The sequence below is a fragment of the Bufo bufo genome, chromosome 2 (genome assembly GCF_905171765.1).
Source record: "Bufo bufo chromosome 2, aBufBuf1.1, whole genome shotgun sequence".
Lineage (NCBI taxonomy): Eukaryota > Metazoa > Chordata > Amphibia > Anura > Bufonidae > Bufo > Bufo bufo.
The window spans coordinates 136,779,674-136,801,343 of record NC_053390.1 but is presented as its reverse complement, the minus strand read 5'-3'; the positions used below and the strand labels follow the sequence as shown (position 1 = coordinate 136,801,343).

The window sequence follows — 21,670 nt, the reverse complement described above, 5'->3', positions numbered from 1 at the left end:
TTGAATACCGGCACTAATGCTAGAAACAGGCCAGATACCTGCCGTGTCCCATTATAGTCAATGGGCTTCAGTGGGGAAAGATAGTATCCAGCTATGCCAAATATGGTGACTCTAGAGGATCAGCCTGCCGAAAAAAATTTCCGCTAGTGTGAAACTAACCTTACTTATATATAACTGTTTCAGCTATGAATTAATGTAAACTGGTTTCCATAAGTAAAAATTCAGCAAAATCCCCCAACCCAATAAACCCTGGGGTCCCACTGTGCATGGTTTCAGAGGTTCTGTCTAGAGATGAGCGAAGTTTTGAAAAATTTGATTTGGCAACTTTGCCGAAGTTAGCAAAGAAATTTGATTCATTCCAAATTAATTTGTCACAAATTGCTATAAATCAGGCATACCTGATTTATCAGGTATACCCAGGCCACTATGCCTTAGGGTACGGCCACACAGAGCAGGCATGCTGCGGGTGAGTTGCGGCCATTCTGTGAACTGGGCAGCCAATTAGCCGGAAGCTGCCTTTCAAGACTAAACTGTATAGTCCTTCTTTATTGTTAATGCCCACGCTGCACCTTTAAACAGGGGCTGTTTCTGGTATGGGGTTTGTCTGGTTAAGTGGGGGGACAATATGCAAATTATTGCTGTTCTGGCCTGCAATCTCCTGCAAGTTATTTGACAGTAAATATTGAATATTAATCAGCTGTGGCATACCCACTTCTCCAACCTCAGCGCTCTCTTGCCCTACAGGTAGGAGCCCTTCTTCTGCAATCTTCTTTTCCTCCTACTCCACATCACCTTATATTCTCCTCTCTCTGCATCTTGCTGCAAAAGATGAGGATGGTCATCATTAAGACCTGGCCCTCCTAAGGGGTGCAGACTGGATGGTATTGGTTGGCATGTTGGCACTGGAATAATAAAGGCTTCCATCTGTGTTCTGCCCCAGCACAGGTAGATTTATTTCAGATCACGTGTATTTCATTTCTAATTCATTCTGCTGCAATTCTCGTATTTCTGTAGTTATTAGTTTGGTAATAGCACCATCTAGCGGTCTTAAAAATGTACTACACTTTGTTTTTCTGTTAATAAAGATTATTGTATTGTGGGAGTGTAATGTATTCTGGGCAAGAGAAGCCCAGTCTCAGTCTACAGTTATCAAGGACACACCAGCAGAGCTGTCCTTCTGCATATCTTCTCAAACTCCACCATCCTTTTGCAAGCATATCTGGTGAGACTTCTACCTTTGTTTCAGGGATATTGTGTTATGCAGTGCTGTTTAGCTAGGTATAAGTGTTACTTAGGGAAAGAGGTTCTAACTGTTAGATGCTAGAAATGCATTCCTATGTATAGGCAGCCATTTTGGACATCTGCCCAGTGTTAATGTAATGCTATAATACATCCTGTTCTATGCTTTCTGCTGATACATGTTATGCTTTACACTTATACATGTTATTTGTATTCTTATAGTTTTACCACACAATTGATTGATCACATCAAATACTCCACTCAGACTACAGAGAACAGTCCTCTTATTTGGAAGACAGGAATGGTTTATACTGAATGTCAGACTGCACACTATGTGAACGTGTATAAAGACAGAACAATCTTATTGGTATAGAATTACATTAACAGCTGATGTAAGAATAAGTAAATGTACAGTCGTGGCCAAAAGTTTTGAGAATTACATAAATATTGGAAATTGGAAAAGTTGCTGCTTAAGTTTTTATAATAGCAATTTGCATATACTCCAGAATGTTATGAAGAGTGATCAGATGAATTGCATAGTACTTCTTTGCCATGAAAATTAACTTAATCCCAAAAAAACCTTTCCACTGCATTTCATTGCTGTCATTAAAGGACCTGCTGAGATAATTTCAGTAATCGTCTTGTTAACTCAGGTGAGAATGTTGACGAGCACAAGGCTGGAGATCATTATGTCAGGCTGATTGGGTTAAAATGGCAGACTTGACATGTTAAAAGGAGGGTGATGCTTGAAATCATTGTTCTTCCATTGTTAACCATGGTGACCTGCAAAGAAAAGCGTGCAGGCATCATTGCGTTTCATAAAAATGGCTTCACAGGCAAGGATATTGTGGCTACTAAGATTACACCTCAATCAACAATTTATAGGATCATCAAGAACTTCAAGGAAAGAGGTTCAATTCTTGTTAAGAAGGCTTCAGGGCGTCCAAGAAAGTCCAGCAAGCGCCAGGATCGTCTCCTAAAGAGGATTCAGCTGCGGGATCGGAGTGCCACCAGTGCAGAGCTTGCTCAGGAATGGCAGCAGGCAGGAGTGAGCACATCTGCATGCCCAGTGAGGCGAAGACTTTTGGAAGGTGGCCTGGTGTCAAGAAGGGCAGCAAAAAGGCCACTTCTCTCCAAAAAAAACCATCAGGGACAGATTGATCTTCTGCAGAAAGTATGGTGAATGGACTGCTGAGGACTGGGGCAAAGTCATATTCTTCGATGAAGCCTCTTTCTGATTGTTTGGGGCATCTGGAAAAAGGCTTGTCCGGAGAAGAAAAGGTGAGCGCTACCATCAGTCCTGTGTCATGCCAACAGTAAAGCATCCTGAGACCATTCATGTGTGGGGTTGCTTCTCATCCAAGGGAGTGGGCTCACTCACAATTTTGCCCAAAAACACAGCCATGAATAAAGAATGGTACCAAAACACCCTCCAACAGCAACTTCTTCCAACAATCCCACAACAGTTTGGTGAAGAACAATGCATTTTCCAGCACGATGGAGCACCGTGCCATAAGGCAAAAGTGATAACTAAGTGGCTCGGAGACCAAAACGTTGACATTTTGGGTCCATGGCCTGGACACTCCCCAGATCTTAATCCCATTGAGAACTTGTGGTCAATCCTCAAGAGGCGGGTGGGCAAACAAAAACCCACTAATTCTGACAAACTTCAAGAAGTGATTATGAAAGAATGGGTTGCTATCAGTCAGGAATTGGCCCAGAAGTTGATTGAGAGCATGCCCAGTCGAATTGCAGAGGTCCTGAAAAAGAAGGGCCAACACTGCAAATACTGACTCTTTGCATAAATGTCATGGAATTGTCGATAAAAGCCTTTGAAACGCATGAAGTGCGTGTAATTATATTTCACTACATCACAAAAACAACTGAAACAAAGATCTAAAAGCAGTTTAGCAGCAAACTTTGTGAAAACTAATATTTGTGTCATTCTCAAAACTTTTGGCCACGACTGTAGGAATAAATAAATAAAACTGATGCAGCATACGTTTCCCTGCACTCTCCCTGCAGTCTACCTGCACTCTCCCTCTCCAATATTCTTCTATATATCGTTTTCAGCAACACTATCCCTTGGTAATGAGCATTTGCCATGTCTCTCCCTATGCTTAGCTCACAGGAAAATGGAGGAGACCACGCGAGATGAGGGTTTTATAGGGCTGTAACATCACAGGGGATTGCAGATTTTGCTGCACGACATTATTGGTGATCTCACCTTCCCGGGCTTCTTACTTTTACTTTGTAGCAAGTGCAGCCGCCATTTTAGAAAAAAAAAAGATTGGTTAACATGGAGCGCGAGGAAATTTGGAGTTTTCCTAAACTTCAGACCAAATTCGTCTTTGAATACTTCGCAACACTAGTTCTCACAAGCTGATTTTGTCCATGTCTGGCCATCTGTAATAAAATCATGAAATCCTCCATACATGAGATACTGTCATACCCAGTATTTATTATACCCATACAGTCGGTTGTGGAAACTCAGTCTCTGGAGAAGGCATGAAAATGAATGGGTCTCTGAACAAATTTATCCAAGGGCCCAACTCAGGGTCAGTCAGTGGCACCAGAGAATTATCCAGTAGGCTGAGGCTTTTACAGTAATGACCCCAAAGCAGTAGAAAACACCATATATAGCTGCCTTTAGCACCATTAGGGCCCAAATCTTTAAAAATAACCTATTACCTCATTGATGGTCTTTCCTGTGTGTACAGTGATAACAAGGATTACCTTTCCCAAGGAATCTAAAGCTGACCGTACACATTAGATAAATGTTGGCAGGACTGCCAATTTTGATGGGACTGGCCAACCATCTAATGTTTAAGGTGGATGTCCTGACTCTGCCCGACAACAGATATTGGGGGAAATAAAAATCAGGCAGCTAGATTTCATCTACCCAATCCTATCTGTTAGTAGCTTTCTCCATTCTTGCCATTCAAAGTACTTGCAAGCTCAATGAGCAGAGTGAGCATGTGTATAGAGGTCTCAGGAGAGAAAGCTTTTAGCTCAACGAGCATTCAGCAGATAGTTATTAAATGTGTATAGCCAGTGTCAGTAGCATAAATACCGGGGAAGGGACTGCTTCAGGGCTCAAGTTGAGAAGGGGCCCAGGAGCAGTGTATTTTCTAGTACAATTCAGACCAGGACAGGCCCCCTCCAAATACAGTCATATTGGGGGCCTGTGCCTGTCAGAGCTGTACATACTAGAGTATGAAGGACCTTTAAAAAATAGTAATGGTAGTCTAAAGGATCTTTGATTATGTCATCATGTCTCATGATCGCAGGTCCTTTAGCCTCCAAAAGACACCAGAGGTGAAGGAGGAGAACAGAAAACCTGCAGCCTGTAAGTAAATAAGTGTGTATGTGTGTGTGTGCATGTGTGTGTGTGTGTCAACATCTGCTTATTCTGTATATATTAGGAGATAGCACCAGATATCTGGATATGAGTAGTAGTGTGTATATATCTCATATATATAAAAATGAGTTTGTCTGTCTGTATGGATGTTCTTTATGCGCGACCAAACGACTGGACCGATCTTTACCAAATTTGGCACACAGGTACATCAGGTGTCCGGAAAGGTTTTAGACCGGGTCTCAGCTCTCTAGGTCGTACCGTTCCTGAGATATTCCCAAAAAATGAGCCCCCCCCCCCAATACAAGCCTGCAAGTCTTTCTCTTCAAATCCCAACTGCCATAAACACAGTTTTACTCCAGGTTTCCATAACAACCCAGCCATTTTTCTTTACTGCTTAAAGGGGCGGGTACTGTGGAGGTCACTGTTTTTAAAGGGGTGGGCACAGTGAAGGTCACTGTTTTTAAAGGGGCGGGCACAGTGGAGGTCATTATTAAAGGGGCGAGCTCTATGAAGGTCCCTGTTAAAGGGGCAGTCACTGTGAAAGTAACTGTTAAAAGGGCGGTCACTGTGGAAGTCACTGTTAAAGGGGCAGTCACTGTGAAAGTTACTGTTAAAGGGGCGGTCACTGTTAAAGGGGCAGTCCCTGTGAAAGGGGCGGCCACTGTGAAAGTCACTGTTAAAGGGGCGGTCACTGTTAAAGGGGCAGTCACTGTTAAAGGGGCAGTCACTGTTAAAGGGGCGGGCACTTCGGAAGTCACTGTTAAAGGGGCGGGCACTGTGAAGGTCACTGTTAAAGAGGCGGCTACTATGAAGGTCACTGTTAAAGGGGTGGTCAATGCTAAAGGGGCGGTCACTGTTAAAGGGGCGGCCACTGTGGAGGTCAATGTTAAAGGGGCGGGCACTGTTGAAGTCTTGTTAAAGGGGCGGGTATTGTAGAGGTCACTGTTATGGGGGAAACTGTCAATATCTTTTTACGACACATGTGTATATATATATATATATAAACTACTACTCCCCCGCTCTCTCTCTCTCTATATATATATATATATATATATATATATATATATATATATATATAATTACAAGTATCTGTATCTCAGTATTAGTGTCCTAAATATCTAGAACAGGACAAGGTGAGCAGTTACTGTTTTTATTTTATTAACACTGAGGGGGCACAGAGAGGGCATTACTACTGTGAAGGGGCACAGAGAGGGCATTACTACTGTGAAGGGGGCACAGAGAGGGCATTACTACTGCGAAGGGGGCACAGAGAGGGCATAACTACTGTGAAATGGGCACAGAAAGGGCATTACTACTGTGAAGGGGGCACAGAAAGGGCATTACCGTGATGAGGGCAAAGAGAGGGCATTACTACTGTGAAGGGGGCACAGAGATGGCATTACTACTGTGAAGGGGGCACCGAGAGGGCATTACTACTGCGAAGGGGGCACAGAGAGGGCATAACTACTGTGAAGGGGGCACAGAGAGGCCATTACTACTGTGATGGGAGCACAGAGAGGGCATTACTACTGTGAAAGGGTGCAATGTGGGCATAACTACTGTGAGGGTGGAAAATGAAGGCAACACAACTGTGAGGGGCACAATGTTTTAAAGTATGAGGGGGGGAGGCAGAGAAAAGACCCGTCCTGGGTGCAAAACACCTTAGGCACACCACTGTTTCTTTCATGCAAATTCGACAGGTATGTGCCCTGGCCCCTGTCTCATATTAAAGAATGCCCTACCTGACCCAGCGATACAAAGACAAATAGTTTTTTTTCAAAGGTTTTATTTCAAGTGAAGGGGGGGACCCATAAAAAATTTGCTGTGGGACCCAGTCAGTTCTAGCTATGACCCTGGCTAGTGTTAGGCTACTTTCACACTAGCGTTCTGCTGTCCGCTCGTGAGCTCCATTTGAAGGGGCTCACGAGCGGAGCAGAACGCTTCCGTCCAGCCCTGATGCAGTCTGAATGGATGCGGATCCGCTCAGACTGCATCAGTCTGGCGGCGTTCAGCCTCCGCTCCGCTCGCCTCCGCACGGCCAGGCGGACAGCTGAACGCTGCTTGCAGCGTTCGGGTGTCCGCCTGGCCGTGCGGAGGCGTGCGGATCCGTCCAGACTTACAATGTAAGTCAATGGGAACGGATCCGCTTGAAGATGACACCATATGGCTCAATCTTCAAGCGGATCCGTCCCCCATTGACTTTACATTGAAAGTCTGAACGGATCCGCTCAGGCTACTTTCGCACTTAGAAATTTTTCTAAGTTATTAATGCAGACGGATCCGTACTGAACGGAGCCTCCGTCTGCATTAATATGATCGGATCCGTTCAGAACGGATCCGATCAAGCGCAAGTGTGAAAGTAGCCTAAGTCTGACACTGCTAGGTACATTAGGGCCTCCATCATGTACCTACGGTATATGGTGCAATAAATGTTTCTTCTATGAAAAGTTACTGTGTGGAAACGCCGTGACACAAACAAAGGCAATATTAGAAGATATGAGAAGATAGTAAATTAAGTATATTTATACTCTTAAACAGCATTTACTTATTACATATTTTATTATAATTTCAGAGCAGTTTATCCATCAATTTCAACACTGGAATGCTTTTCTCAGTCGCCAGCAGTGCCAGGCAATTGTTACTCTCAATTCTCTTCCAGAAACTATAAATGATCATTAGCAGGAATACAGAAGTCACCTTGTAACCAGGAGAACATAACAAGTACGGGCAGACTATCGCAGCAATATCACACACTGTGATAAGGAGCACAGGGTAAAGAGTCTGACTGTGAACTGTTTCACAGGACAAACATCCAACTGTTCAAAGCCAATTTGGACATGCAAATCATAATTCTAGGCGTCAGCGTCTGTAGATCCCAATTTCCACAATGAATGGATCTGATTTCCTCATACTGAATATACTGCAGGAAAGTTGGGGTTTCAAACTCAACTTATTTCTTGAACTGAGATTGTCATCCAGTGGCATTAATAAACCTTGTCTATGACTTTTATTTCTATGCATCTGATTTTACTCTGTCTTAGGCTACATGCACACGACCGTGGTGTGTTTTGCGGTCCGCAAATCACGGATCAATTTGCGGAAAGGCATGGACAGCCTTTAATATGACTGCCTATTCTTGTCCGCAAAGCGCGTACAAGAATAGGACATGTTATATTTTTTTTGCGGGGCCACGGAACGGAGCAATGAATGCGGACAGCAGACGGAGTGCTGTCCGCATCTTTTGCGGCCCCATTGAAGTGAATGGGTCCGCATCCGAGCCGCCAAGACTGCGGCTCGGATGCGGACCAAAACAACGGTCGTGTGCATGAGGCCTTAATGAGCCAGGAGCATACAGAAGAATATGGTGCTATAGATATGTTGTTTTCAGAGATCCATTTTGTAATACAATTTGCATATACACAATAATTAATACATTATTAGTAACAATACTAATGTACTATATTATGGCATGGGCAAAATCAGAAAAAATCTTAGGGACCTCCGAACCTGTGCACACCCTATATTCTAAACTTCTACCAACTTTAAACTACTATATTATGTTGTAGTGCTGTATAGTAGTATTGTTTTGCTATTATTCACCTGGGCCCCACAGTGATACCGTTATGTAGTAACTGTATGGTAGTATTTAGATATGATACAGCAGTGTATGGGGCTAAGTGTGAACATATCCTTATTGTTTCAAAGGAAGAAAAAAAAAACAGCTAGTGAATTGAAGCTGAGATGCAATAACCCGGCAGGCCACTACACTTTGAATGAAGCTGTTCTTCCTGTTCCATTCAAACTGCTAGTTCTGGTGCCGGAGGTTGCACGGAACAGCTGATCAGTTGGGGCGTGGGGCTTCAGACCTTCATGGATCAGATATCCTGATAATGAGTATTAAGAGCCAGGAAAACCCCTTTAAGCTTTTTCAATAAAAAAGCACAAAGATACATTAAGGGGGGTTGTCTCATCTCAACATTTAAGGCGTATCACTAGGATATGTCACCAATGTCAGATAGGCGTGTGTCCCAACTATGTGACCCCCTCCTACCTCCAGAATGAGGCCCCAGATCCGAAGGAGAGCACACCTCACAGGCACAGCATCCTTTCCTTTCACTGCTATGGGACTTCAGAAAATAGCCGAGTGAGAACTCTTGACTATTTTCGGAAATCCCATATAAGTGAATGGAGAGCAACTCACCCAAGTGCGGCTACCTCTCTATTCACCACTATGGGATTACCAGAAATAGCTGTGCCAGCGCTCGTCTATTTTCGGAACTCCCATAAGGGTGAATTGAAAGGACGTTGTGTATGCAAGGGTGGTCTCCTTTACTTTGGGGTCCCATTCTGGAGACAAAAGCAGGTCTCACCTTTCTGGTATTTGTAGCATATGATATATCATAAATATTGAGATGGGACAACCCCTTTAAGTTCAGTGGAGAAATTGCCATTCATATATAAGAAGATACTTTAGTATCCCTTAAAATGTGAGTCATACAGATGATTTCTAATGAGGACAATAGAAAAAAAATGTAATCAAATTTTTTGCTTGCATTGAACTTTTACATTTTGGAAAACTTACATGTCTCCATGGACCAAACCATAAATCTCGATTATGTTCTTATGGTAGATACTTTTAAGAATGACCAGGTGCAGGACAACAACAACTGCAGGAAGTCCCCATCCCACCACAAAGAAGATCAAATGCCGACGGTCTGCGTGCTCATCGTTCATCACCAGAACATACCAGAAATTGACTGCCTGAAAAATAATAGAACATTCATTACAGTTATACTCTATAAAGACAAGAAAGACTAAAACACCTGAATACACAGATAAAGAAATAATCGCACATAATAATACAATGACATGAAGAATTAAAGGGGTTTCCCAGGAATATCTATCTATAGACTATGTTTAGGACATAATCTTTCTGCACTTAATAATCAAGTCAAAAAGAAATTTTCTGCTTTGGCATAATCATGCAAGGACTAAAGAAAGGATCACTGAATTGTTGTAAAGTGTTTCCTGATTGACTGCACATTAGGAGAGATATATTACGATAATTTTGTTTCAGAATTGTACCTGTAAATTTTTTACTTTGCACTAAATTTAAGACTAGTATGAACAGTATTTGGATTGAAAGTACCCCGGACATTATGGAGGGGTACACATGGCCATACTGGCATTGCCTGTTATCTGCTTTTGACCCTGGGCTAAGATAATTTTCTGCCCAGTGACAAGATGTGTATTTTTAGATGCTGGATTTTTGGAGGGAAAAGGTTTTCCCGCTCTTTATGGGATCACTGGGCAGAAGTTTGATTTTGCCTGGTGATTTGCCCATAATTGGTTCAGGCAGGTAACCTATGGTATCCCAGGGTCTCTGGTAGGGTTACCTGAACCCTGGTAACAAGGGCTGATTGGTGGAGAGGTGAGGAAACGGGCTATAAGTATCCGAGCTCCGCTGGCTGGTCTTGCCTTTGATCTGCACCTGCCCGTGGAGCTGGATCCTTCGTGCCCGCATCACCTGTGAGGATTCTCTGCCGCTACCTGTGATGGATGTCCTGATGAATGAACTCTCCTCCCGAGCCTCGGAAGTGGATGCCCTGGCTTGGATCCAGGAGTGTCTGCTACAGCTTCGTGGTCCGCCTTTCCATCCGGCTGAGGAACCGTCTGACGTGTCAGCTGTGTCATCGCATGAGCTCAGGGATTCCATTGGCGGTGTTCCAGTGGGAGCTTTGTCTGGAGGAGTTCGGGAGCAGCAGCAAGAAGTGCACAATGAAGGAGTGACGCCGGGATCCTGCGACAGGAGCCGCAGGCAGAGGAAACAGAAGAGGAGGTTCTACCCATCACCTTCCGAGCATGCGCAGCCGTGTCTGCAGGAGAGAAGAGGTGCCGGAGCTGGTCTCGCGAGAGTTCGACGCAAGAGGACGTCTGAAACGGCGGGTCAAGGTTCATCATCGGACATCAGCGCGGGGAGCCTTCCGGTTTCTAACCCCTCCCCGCGGATCCTTGGCAATGGGTCGCAGGGTTTGGGGGGACTGGATGTACAGGAGGATAACAGACCTCAGGACCGTCAGGTGGACTCGGCTGGATCGCGGGATGGAGCCACTCCAGCAGCTGCTGCAGCGCCTCAACCTACACCGGGTCCTATGTCGGGTGAGTGGTCTGCTGCCCAGCTTGCCCCTGTCATGTCTTCCCTGTCTAGAGTTTTGTCCTCCCTTGAGCTGTTAATCCCTCGGTCCTCAGCTGCCCCCCCTCCTCAGGTTGCTGCTTCTGAGCCTGTTCTAAATAATGTTGCTTCTGCTTTGCTTGCAGTAGAGGGGGCTGGGGGAGGTGATGCTGACAGTATTATTGAACCATTATCTGTTCCACAATGTTTACCAGTTTTTGATAAATCTAAGGGTATTTCTGAGAATTGTTTTAAGGAAGTCTTACCTTGTTCTGTGTCCCTGTTAAGTTTTCACTTGTCTACATCTGTTAAAGAAAAAATCTGGAATGGTGAATATCTTGATATTTTATCTCTCCTCCCGGCCTCTAAGGAATTTATGTTCAAGTTAGAGCGCAAGGAGGAAAGATTGAAGGAGGATAGGCGCCGTCCTCGCTCTTTTAATAACTGGTTACAGGCATTCTGTATTTTTGCGGGTGTTTTGGGTGAAAGATGCCCTGAGAAATGCTCTGGTCTGTTTCAACATGTTGATATAGTGTTGGACGCTTACAAGAGTTTTGGAGGTTTAGGTTGGTTTCAATATGATGAAAATTTCAGGCAGAAATTGGCGGTTTATCCGTATTTGCAATGGGGCACCAAGGATGTTGGCTTGTGGTTAAATCTCTTGGTGCCCCAGAAGCTGCCATTTGCCAGTCAGAGGGTGTCTCCTGCTGGGGGTGCCATGAAAAGGGGTCTCTGCTTTGCTTATAACGAGTCGCAGTGCAAATGGCCTGCCAGTTGTAAGTACAAGCATGAATGTGGGTTTTGCGGAGCGAGCCATCCAATGTCCAGATGCTTTAAAAGAGCCAATTTGCCATCGCAGCCGATGGCAAAAGAGTTTCTTCTTAAAAGCCTTGAAGCCGGTATACCTGGCGAGAATGCTTCCTTGGTTAAACAGGTTCCCAAATCAGCAGATAGCTGACTTGTTAATCATGGGTTTTTCAAAAGGTTTTGTGTTGCCTCTGGTCAAGGGTGTGTTATGGTTAAAAATTTGCCTTCAGTTCAGCAGTTTCCGCTGGTTGTCGCGGAGAAATTGCAGGAGGTCGCCGCTGGAAGAATTTCTGGCCCTTTTGCGGTGTCGCCTTTTGAGGATTTTCGTTTATCTCCTCTGGGGGTGGTGCCAAAAAAGGAGCCAGGTGCTTTTAGGATTATCCATCTTTTATGGTATCCTTTTGGTCATTCTCTAAATGATTAAATTGATACGTCATTAACCAGGGTATGTTATGCTACTTTTGTTCAGCAGTTTCAGTGGTTAGGATGTTTAGAAGGGGGGCCTTAATGGCGAAGGCTGATATAAAATTAGCATATCGGCTCCTTCCCATTCATCCGGCTGCGTTTAATTCTTTGGGTTTTCATTTTCAGGGATTCTTTTACAGTCAGGTCCATAAATATTGGGACATCAACACAATTGTAATATTTTTGGCTCTATACACCACCACAATGGATTTGAAATGAAACAAACTAGATGTGCTTTAACTGCAGACTGTCAGCTTTAATTTGAGGGTATTTACATCCAAATCAGGTGAACGGTGTAGGAATTACAACAGTTTGCATATGTGCCTCCCACTTGTTAAGAAACCAAAAGTAATGGGACAATTGGCTTCTCAGCTGTTCCATGGCCAGGTGTGTGTTATTCCCTCATTATCCCAATTACAATGAGCAGAGAACAGGTCCAGAGTTCATTTCAAGTGTGCTATTTGCATTTGGAATCTGTTGCTGTCAACTCTCAAGATGAGATCCAAAGAGCTGTCACTATCAGTGAAGCAAGCCATCATTAGGCTGAAAAAACAAAACAAACCTATCAGAGAGATAGCAAAAACATTAGGCGAGCTCAGCAACACCAAAAGACCCGGAAGACCACGGAAAACAACTGTGGTTGATGACCGAAGAGTTCTTTCCCCGGTGAAGAAAACACCCTTCACAACAGTTGGCCAGATCAAGAACACTCTACAGGAGGTAGGTGTATGTGTGTCAAAGTCAACAATCAAGAGAAGACTTCACCAGAGTGAATACAGAAGGTTCACCACAAGATGTAAACCATTGGTGAGCCTCAAAAACAGGAAGGCCAGATTAGAGTTTGCCAAACGACATCTAAAAAAGCCTTCACAGTTCTGGAACAACATCCTATGGACAGATGAGACCAAGATCAACTTGTACCAGAGTGATGGGAAGAGAAGAGTATGGAGAAGGAAAAGAACTTCTCATGATCCTAAGCATACCACCTCATCAGTGAAGCATGGTGGTGGTAGTGTCATGGCGTGGGCATGTATGGCTGCCAATGGAACTTGTTCTCTTGTATTTATTGATGATGTGACTGCTCACAAAAGCAGCAGGATGAATTCTGAAGTGTTTAGGGCAATATTATCTGCTCATATTCAGCCAAATGCTTCAGAACTCATTGGACGGTGCTTTCGGTGCAGATGGACAATGACCCAAAGCATACTGCAAAAGAAACCAAAGAGTTTTTTAAGGGAAAGAAGTGGAATGTTATGCAATGGCCAAGTCAATCACCTGACCTGAATCCGATTGAGCATGCATTTCACTTGCTGAAGACAAAACTGAAGGCAAAATGCCCCAAGAACAAGCAGGAAATGAAGACAGTTGCAGTAGAGGCCTGGCAGAGCATCACCAGGGATGAAACCCAGCGTCTGTGATGTCTATGCATTCCTGACTTCAGGCTGTAATTGACTGCAAAGGATTTGCAACCAAGTATTAAAAAGTGAAAATTAGATTTATGATTATTATTATGTCCCATTACTTTTGGTTCCTTAACAAGTGGGAGGCACATATGCAAACTGTTTTAATTCCTACACCGTTCACCTGATTTGGATGTAAATAGCCTCAAATTAAAGCAGTCTGCAGTTAAAGCACATCTTGTTTGTTTAATTTCAAATCCATTGTGGTGGTGTATAGAGCCAAAAATCTTAGAATTGTGTCGATGTCCCAATATTAATGGACCTGACTGTATTTTGACAGATGCCTTCCCATGGGATGTTATATTTCTTGTTTTTATTTTGAGGATTTTTCCACATTTATTGAATGAGTGGTTGCTGTGCGTGCGTGCAATGAAAGTTGGGATTATTCATTATTTGGACGATTTTTTGCTTGTTGGTCCAGCTGGTTCTTTGGTCTGTTTGGAAGTGCTGTCGTTATTTGTATCAGTTTGTGCAGAGTTTGGTGTTCCCCTTGCTTCTGAGAAAACTGTGTTGCCCTCCAGTTGTATTGAGTTCTTAGGAATAGTGATAGATTCTGAAGCTGGTGAGTTTCGGTTACCTATGGAGAAGGTTTTAAAAGCAGTTTCGTTGATCATTGGATTTTTGTCTCGCCATGGTGTTACAGTAAAGGAGATTCAATCGTTGTTAGGTTTGCTTGCGTTTTGTTGTAGAGTCATGCCGATGGGGCAGATTTTTTGTAGGCAGTTAGCTTTGAGAGTGGCTGGGCTGCGGAATCCTTCTTTACACATACCGTTGAATAGGGATTTAAAAGATGATTTATTAGTTTGGTTGAGTTTTCTGCAAGAATTTAATGGTAGGTCTCTGTGGCAGGAAGAATTTGTGGATGCTTCCCAATTGAATCTGTTTAGAGACGTGGCAGGTAGTATTGGTTTTGGTGCATTCTGGGACGGACATTGGTGTGCAGCGGAGTGACATGATTCATGGGTTTCTAACTCTGTGTTGTCCAATTTAGTTTTGTTAGACCTTTTTCCGGTAGTGGTAGCTTTAGTGCTTTGGGGTCAGGTTTTTCGGAATAGACGCAATCGTTTGCATACGGACAACAAGGGTGTGATGTTTGCAGTCAATTGTCTATCTTCCAGGTGTCCTTTGGTGGTCAAACTATTGAGGCATTTAATATTGTTGTGTTTAAAGCTGAATATTTGGATCAAGGCGGTTCATATCCCGGGGGCTAATAATGATGTGGCTGATGCCTTGTCCCGTTTGCAGATGGATTGTTTTCACGCTTGCGGGACTCCTTATCCGGAACACCTGTGGGGGCTGATGTGGGCTTAGCCCTGAACTTGTTAAGTCGTTCTGTGGCAGCTTCAACATGGCAAGGTTACCTGTCCGCGTGGCTGCGCTGGGAACGCTTTGCGGCGGGTTTATCGGTCTCACCTTTGTTGATGAAAGATTCACTGGCTTTGGCTTTTTGTTTACGTTTGTTTGAGGAGAAATTGGCGCACAGCTCAGTGTGTAGGATCTTGGCAGGTGTGTCATTTTTTCTTAAGTTGTTTGGGTCTGGGTCTTTTTTGGATTTCTTCCTGATTAAACAGCTGTTAAAAGGTTATAGATGGTTGGGTCATTTACCTGATTGGAGGCGTCCTATTTTCCCAGATTTGCTAGTGAAGCTGTGTGGGATTACGAATTCGGTTTGTTTTTCGCAGTTCGAAGCGTCCTTATTTTGTACAGCATTTATTGTATTATTTTCTTGGGGCCTTGCGGATCAGGGAATTGTTACCTCGTTCCCGTTTGACAAAAGCGGGTTTAGCCTTGCGTCACATTTTTGTTCAGGATTCATTTGTGTCCATATTCATTGAGAGATCTAAAACCGACCAAGCGGGTAGAGGCTGTTATATAAGGATTGGCGCTATTGCTGATCAGAGGATCTGTCCGGTGGCCGCAGTGTCACATTATTTAGATATCCGCCCTAGGGGTAATGTAGATTGTTTTCTTGTTCATCAGGATCTGTCCCCCCTGTCGCAGTTTCAATTTAGAGCAGTTTTAATTGGGTTTAGGTGCAAAGTTTTTCTCTTCCCACTCGTTCCGGATCGGAGCCTCGACTGCTGCTGCTCAAGCAGGGTTAAAGGAGTCAGTGATAAGGCGGATTGGTAGGTGGTCTTCTAATAGGTATCAGCTGTATGTAAGACCCCATTTGTTAACCATTTAATTTATTTGTTACAGGACGCACGGTCTGGATTCTGGGCCACTCCTATATCTATTGGGCTAATAGGAGGGCTGCAGAGTGCTGCTATGGAGTGAATCTGTCCCTATCATGGCAGGCCGTCAAGATCTGCTGGGCTGGAGTCAGAGGGCTTCACTGGTTAGGTTTGGTAGACCTTGTTCTGCATTTACATGATGTCTTTTCTAATACGGACATTATCATTGTTCATCTAGGGGGTAATGACATAGGATGTGAAGACACCATGGAGTTAATTTTCCAAATGAAAAGGACATTGACGGACCTTCATTGCCTTTTTCCGCACACACGGTTAATCTTTTTTTTTTAGAAATTATTTCCAGGTGGTGTTGGAGAGTTTTCCCCGAATTAAAGTTCAAGGAGAAAGTCCGGAAGAGGATCAATTGTGCAATGTTCAGCTTTATGCCTTTAGTAGGGGGTGTTTTCGTTTAGACATCTCGATCTAGAGTGGAGAGGCAGGCCTATTTTTTCGTGATGGTATTCATTTATCTGTTATTGGATGTGATATTTTCAACTTCAACCTTCAGGCTATAGTGGAAATAGCTGTTGGTGGGGTGGGGCCAGTGCAGCCTTGTTAATGGCGGTTTCAGGTCTGGTGGGTGATGTAAGGATAGTCATCCTGTGATGGGATGGACTCTGATAGATATATTTATGGTTAATGGAGTCTGAATTTATGACTAGACTCATAAATGGTTCCGTAAGATTTGTTAATGTTTGGTTTTAATAAACAGGCCTTGGCCATTTTTTACCTCCACTCTTTAGTCAGTGTTTCTTTAATGTTTTAATATTATGGTTTAAATAAGTATAAAGGTAGGCAAAATATGCCATGTATTGTCATGTGAATAGGTGTCTAAAGCTGTGATGTTGTTTTAGAAAGTGGCTAAGGAAAGATGCAACACAATGCGCCACACGTTTTAATCTATATCATGCATCAAAAACTAAGACTAAGAAAAATCAAGGTTCAAAATAAGACAAGACAAAAAGTTGGTATATTAGTTATCTAAAAATATTCATTTCCAGCATGTCATAAAATAAATAAAATTGTGGTGCAAGCACTTCATATGTTTGGTGCTGCAATTGTTCACCATCACCACCAATTCTGACACAAATCAAGTCACTTTTCAGACACAGAGACATAGATATATCTCCTCCACTGTTAATATCTTATAGAGCAGGGGTACACAAGGAGGCCACAGTATCATACTGAACTACTCCCAACTACTCCTGAAAGGGCTTCAATAAATGTAAAAGTGTATTATCATCTGAGACATTTATCACATATTATAAGTATATGCTATAAATGATAATGCAGATTCCACTTCAAGAACTCCAACCTATTGGACGTATGAGGTTTCCCTTCTCCCCCAATCAACACTTTAGAGAGGAGACGATCATACTTGCATGTAGCTCTGTCCATTGTAGATTTTGGGTGTTGTGGTAACAGCCTAGCATTTCACAAGTCCCATATGGAGAGATACGCAGGCATTTATGGCCACTTATAACTAATATACTCCTTTATGGATTGTCAACAGGCTTGAGGGACCCATTCTCCTAATATACTGTATGGTGGACCCAGAGGTGGCTATAGAGTGCACCATTACCGCTTGCTAGAGAATAGAGATGAGTAAATTTCTGAAAAATAAGATATGGGTCTGATTTGGCCATCTCTCTCTCTCTCTCTCTCTCTCTCATGTCTCTATAGCAGTCCAGCTAAAGAGGCATGTCAACTGATGGAACATGGGAACCACCTGGATCAGCAAAACCAGAAAGATGGATCTGCACTGGAAGACCACAGTATATATAAAAAAAATTGGGGGAGATTTATCAAACTGGAGTAAAGTAAAACAGGCTTAGGCTACTTTCACACTAGCGTTCGGGGCTCCGCTTGTGAGTTCCGTTTGAAGGCTCTCACAAGCGGCCCCGAACGGATCCGTCCAGCCCTAATGCATTCTGAGTGGATGCGGATCCGCTCAGAATGCATCAGTCTGGCACCGTTTATCCTCCGCTCCACTCAGCAGGCGGACACCTGAACGCAGCTTGCAGCGTTCGGTTGTCCGCCTGGCGGTGCGGAGGCAAACGGATCCGTCCAGACTTACAATGTAAGTCAATGGGGACGTATCCGTTTGAAGTTGACACAATATGGCTCAATTTTCAAACGGATCCGTCCCCCATTGACTTTCAATGTAAAGTCAAAACGGATCCGTTTGCATTATCATGAACAAAAAAGAAAAAAAAGAATTTTTTATTTTTTTTTTTGTTTATGGTAATGCAAACGGATCCGTTCTGAACGGATCTAAGCGTTTGCATTATAGGTGCGGATCCGTCTGTGCAGGTACCAGACGGATCCGCACCTAACGCAGGTGTGAAAGTAGCCTTAGTTGCCTATAGCAACAAATCAGATTCCACCTTTCATTTTCAAAAGAAACTCTAAAAATGAAATGTGGGATCTGATTGGTTGTTATGGGCAACTAGGCCACTTTTCCTTTACACCAGTTTTGATAAATCCCCCCCATTGTTTTTAGTGGGCACCATATTGAATTACATTGTGATTTCCTTGATTCGTTTTGCTGATTTCTGTGTGTCCCTGGCAAAATTCTCTTAAATTGTCTGCAATTAGCCTAAAAATAACAAAATACAGATATAATGTGTTACTAGAATTGCTGTCTTTGGAAGAGGGAGTGATTTGCAGTATCAATCCAATACTTATACGCTTTCTTAAGGGTACTTTCACACTAGCGTATTGAGTTCCGTCATACCGGAAAAAAACAGAGGCATTCTGAATGGAGAGCAATCCATTCAGGATGCATCAGTTCAGTCCCTCTTACGTTTTTTGGACGGAGAAAATACTGCAGCATGCTGCAGTTTTATCTCCGGCCAAAAATACTGAACACTTGCCGGAATGCCGGATCCGGCATTAATTTACATTGAAGTGTATTAGTGCCTGATCCGGCATTAAGTGTTCTGGCAAAATAGATCCGGCTTTCAGACCTTTAAAAAAAAAGATAATACTGGATGCGTTTTTCCGGATGACATCGGCGAGACGGATCTGGTATTTCAATGCATTTGTCAGATGGATCTGCATCCGGCAAGTTTTCAGTATTTTTGGCCGGAGAGAAAACTGCAGCATGCTGCGGTATTTTCTCCGCCCAAAAAACGTAAGAGGGACTGAACTGATGCATCCTGAACGGATTGCTCTCCAAGGTACAGAGGCTAAAATACTTGTGGATATGTAGAGGTAAATCAGACAGGTCTATTACAATTGCAGCACAAGTTTTAAAGAGGTTGAGTTGAATATAAACTCTGTCAGCAACTGTTAGGGTCCATTCACACGTCCGCAAAATGGGTCCGCATCCGTTCCGCAATTTTGCCGAACAGGTGTGGACCCATTCATTTTCAATAGGGCCGGAATGTGCTGTCTGCATTTGCGGATATGCACTTCTGTTCTGCAAAAAAATAGAACATGTCCTATTCTTGTCCACAATTGCGGACAAGAAAAGGCATTTTCTATGAGAGCGCTGGCGATGTGTAATCTGCAAAATGCGGAACGCACATTGCCGGTGTCCGTGTTTTACGGATCCGCAATTTGCGGATCTGCAAAACACATATGGACGTGTGAATGGACCCTACATTTTAAAAAACAATAAAGTTGTGCTAAAAATGACAGTAAATACAGTAAATAAAAAGTCACAAAATAGCCATATAAGAGGGGTTTGCACAGGGGGAGGGGGTTTGTGAAGAAGTGTGTAAGTGTGTGTGTGGGGGGCCCCGTACAAAAATTTGCTGTGGGGCCCAGTCAGTTCTAGCTACGCCTCTGGTGCTGTGTAATCACAATCTGCTGCCGGCAAACAACTAGTCAGTATGGGGAAGAGCAATAGCATTAGTGATCGCTCCTCCTCATACTCTGGAGGAGATCGCTGTATGTAATAGCGATTGCTGGGAAGGAACGCTTTCCTCCCGACAATCACCTGCTGTATCTGATAGTGTAATACTAGTTTAAGGGTTTATCACATGATCAGGACAGATTTTTACAAGTTTACTAGAAAGAAAAAAATAGATTTTAGAAATGATGGGACATACACAAAAGTGGAGATTTATAATAGGGGAAATTTTGAAGTCAGTTTTGCAGGAGCTTGCTTCAATCTTTTCAAGTAAATAGGCCACAGCACTCTTTTCAATAAAAGGCAAGGGTGGGTGCACGTCCGGGTTATGTTCTATAGCTCCACCTCAAGAACTGTAGATATCACACAAATATTTAGACAGCACTCCTTGATGATGATAAATAGTGATTTTATTTCATTTCATATTATTTCAGCCGGAGTTAGTGGTATATCAGTTGCGTGCAACGTTTCAGGCTAACATTCGCCCTTCATCAGTCACTCTGAGGACCACGGTGTGTGTACAGCCGGCGCTTGTTGGAACATGAGAAGCGCTTCTCATGTTCCAACAAGCGCCGGCTGTACACACACCGTGGTCCTCAGAGTGCCTGATGAAGGGCGAATGTTAGCCCGAAACGTTGCACGCAACTGATATACTACTAACTCTGGCTGAAATAATGTGAAATGAAATAAAATCACTATTTATCATCATCAAGGAGTGCTGTCTAAATATTTGTGTGATATTTGCAGAAGCTTGCGTTACTATAATTTGCACCACATTTATCAAATGTTTTGTCATGTTACTCTGCTTTCTAAGCCACCCCTTTACTGGAGTAAGATTGGGTCAATTATTGTGACTTTTAAAGTTACAATCAAAATATCTGACTTAAAGTGGTTCTCTGGGCTTTTAATATTAATGATCTATCCACATGATAGGTCATCAATATCAGATCGGCAGGAGTCAGCTGTATGAAGGGAAGGCGCGTGCAGTGCGCACATGCCATCTCCTTTCTCTGTTCCTGCTCACCATAGACATAGCAGAAGTGAGCAGGAAGAGAGAATGGAGATGGCATGCGTGCAATGTGTGTGCCTTCCCTTCATATAGCTGATCGGCAGGGGTGTCAGGTGTCAGACCCCACCAATCTGATATTGATGACCTATTCTGAGGATAGGTCATCAACATTAAAAGCCTGGAGAACCTCTTTAAATCATATCAACAGGCTAACAATGGTCACTTTCCCACCCAATTTTCAAAACTGTAGTTAAAAGGGTTTTCTAAGATCCTCTGGATAGGTCATCAGTATGTGATCGGTGGGGTCCGACACCCAGGACCCCTGCCAATCAGCTGTTTGAGAAAGTACTGGTGCTTGCAGTAGCACCACGGACTTCTCACAGCTTTCCCTAGGCCATGTGACGTCACGTTCATTGGTCACAGCGCAGCCCCTTTGAAGTATCAAGATGTCGGCGCTGTGCAACAGCTGATCGGTACTAAAAAATACAAAGTGTCTAAAAAATTTTTGATGCAAAGCCAGAATTCTTGAGTGCAGGGCTTGATGAATTTCCCCCAATAGTACATTACAAAATGTTTAAACTTTTTATTAAATAAGCTTGTTTAAAATAATAGCATTTCTGAACAATAGATCATTCTTATTTCAGAATTGTAATTCCATTTTTAAGTTTTAATTAAGAAATCTATAAATATAGCAAGGATTTGCCATGAATTCATTAGCAATGGAAAAATCTGTTAAGTTGTGTTCATATTTGCCATATGTTGTATTCATGCGCAGGATATGACACATCTTTCACAGTTTCACTTTATATTTCATTCCACATAAACTCTGTTCCACATAATCTTATGTAAGAAACACCCCACTTTGTAACTTTGCATAAATCAATAGCACAAGAGACCACAAGAAACTAGGGTGGTCACGATACCAAAATTTAATTTGATTTCGATACCATAAAAAAGTATTATGATTCTCAATACCACGTTAAAAAAATAAAACACCAAAAAAGCCGTGTGCATTCCGCATTTTATGAAACGTTCGGACCATAATAGTACAGTCCTATTTTTGG

The 21,670-nt window shown here is 43.0% G+C and overlaps 1 protein-coding gene across 1 annotated transcript in view; it reads right to left on the bottom strand.

Annotated features, from left to right (window-relative positions):
* ADGRV1 (adhesion G protein-coupled receptor V1) overlaps positions 1 to 21,670 on the bottom strand; it is a 574,752-nt gene that overhangs the window by 64,316 nt on the left and 488,766 nt on the right. The window contains exon 86 of the mRNA XM_040419646.1: positions 9,183 to 9,361. Coding sequence (XP_040275580.1) covers positions 9,183 to 9,361 — 179 coding nt within the window. The remainder of the gene's footprint in view (positions 1 to 9,182; positions 9,362 to 21,670) is intronic.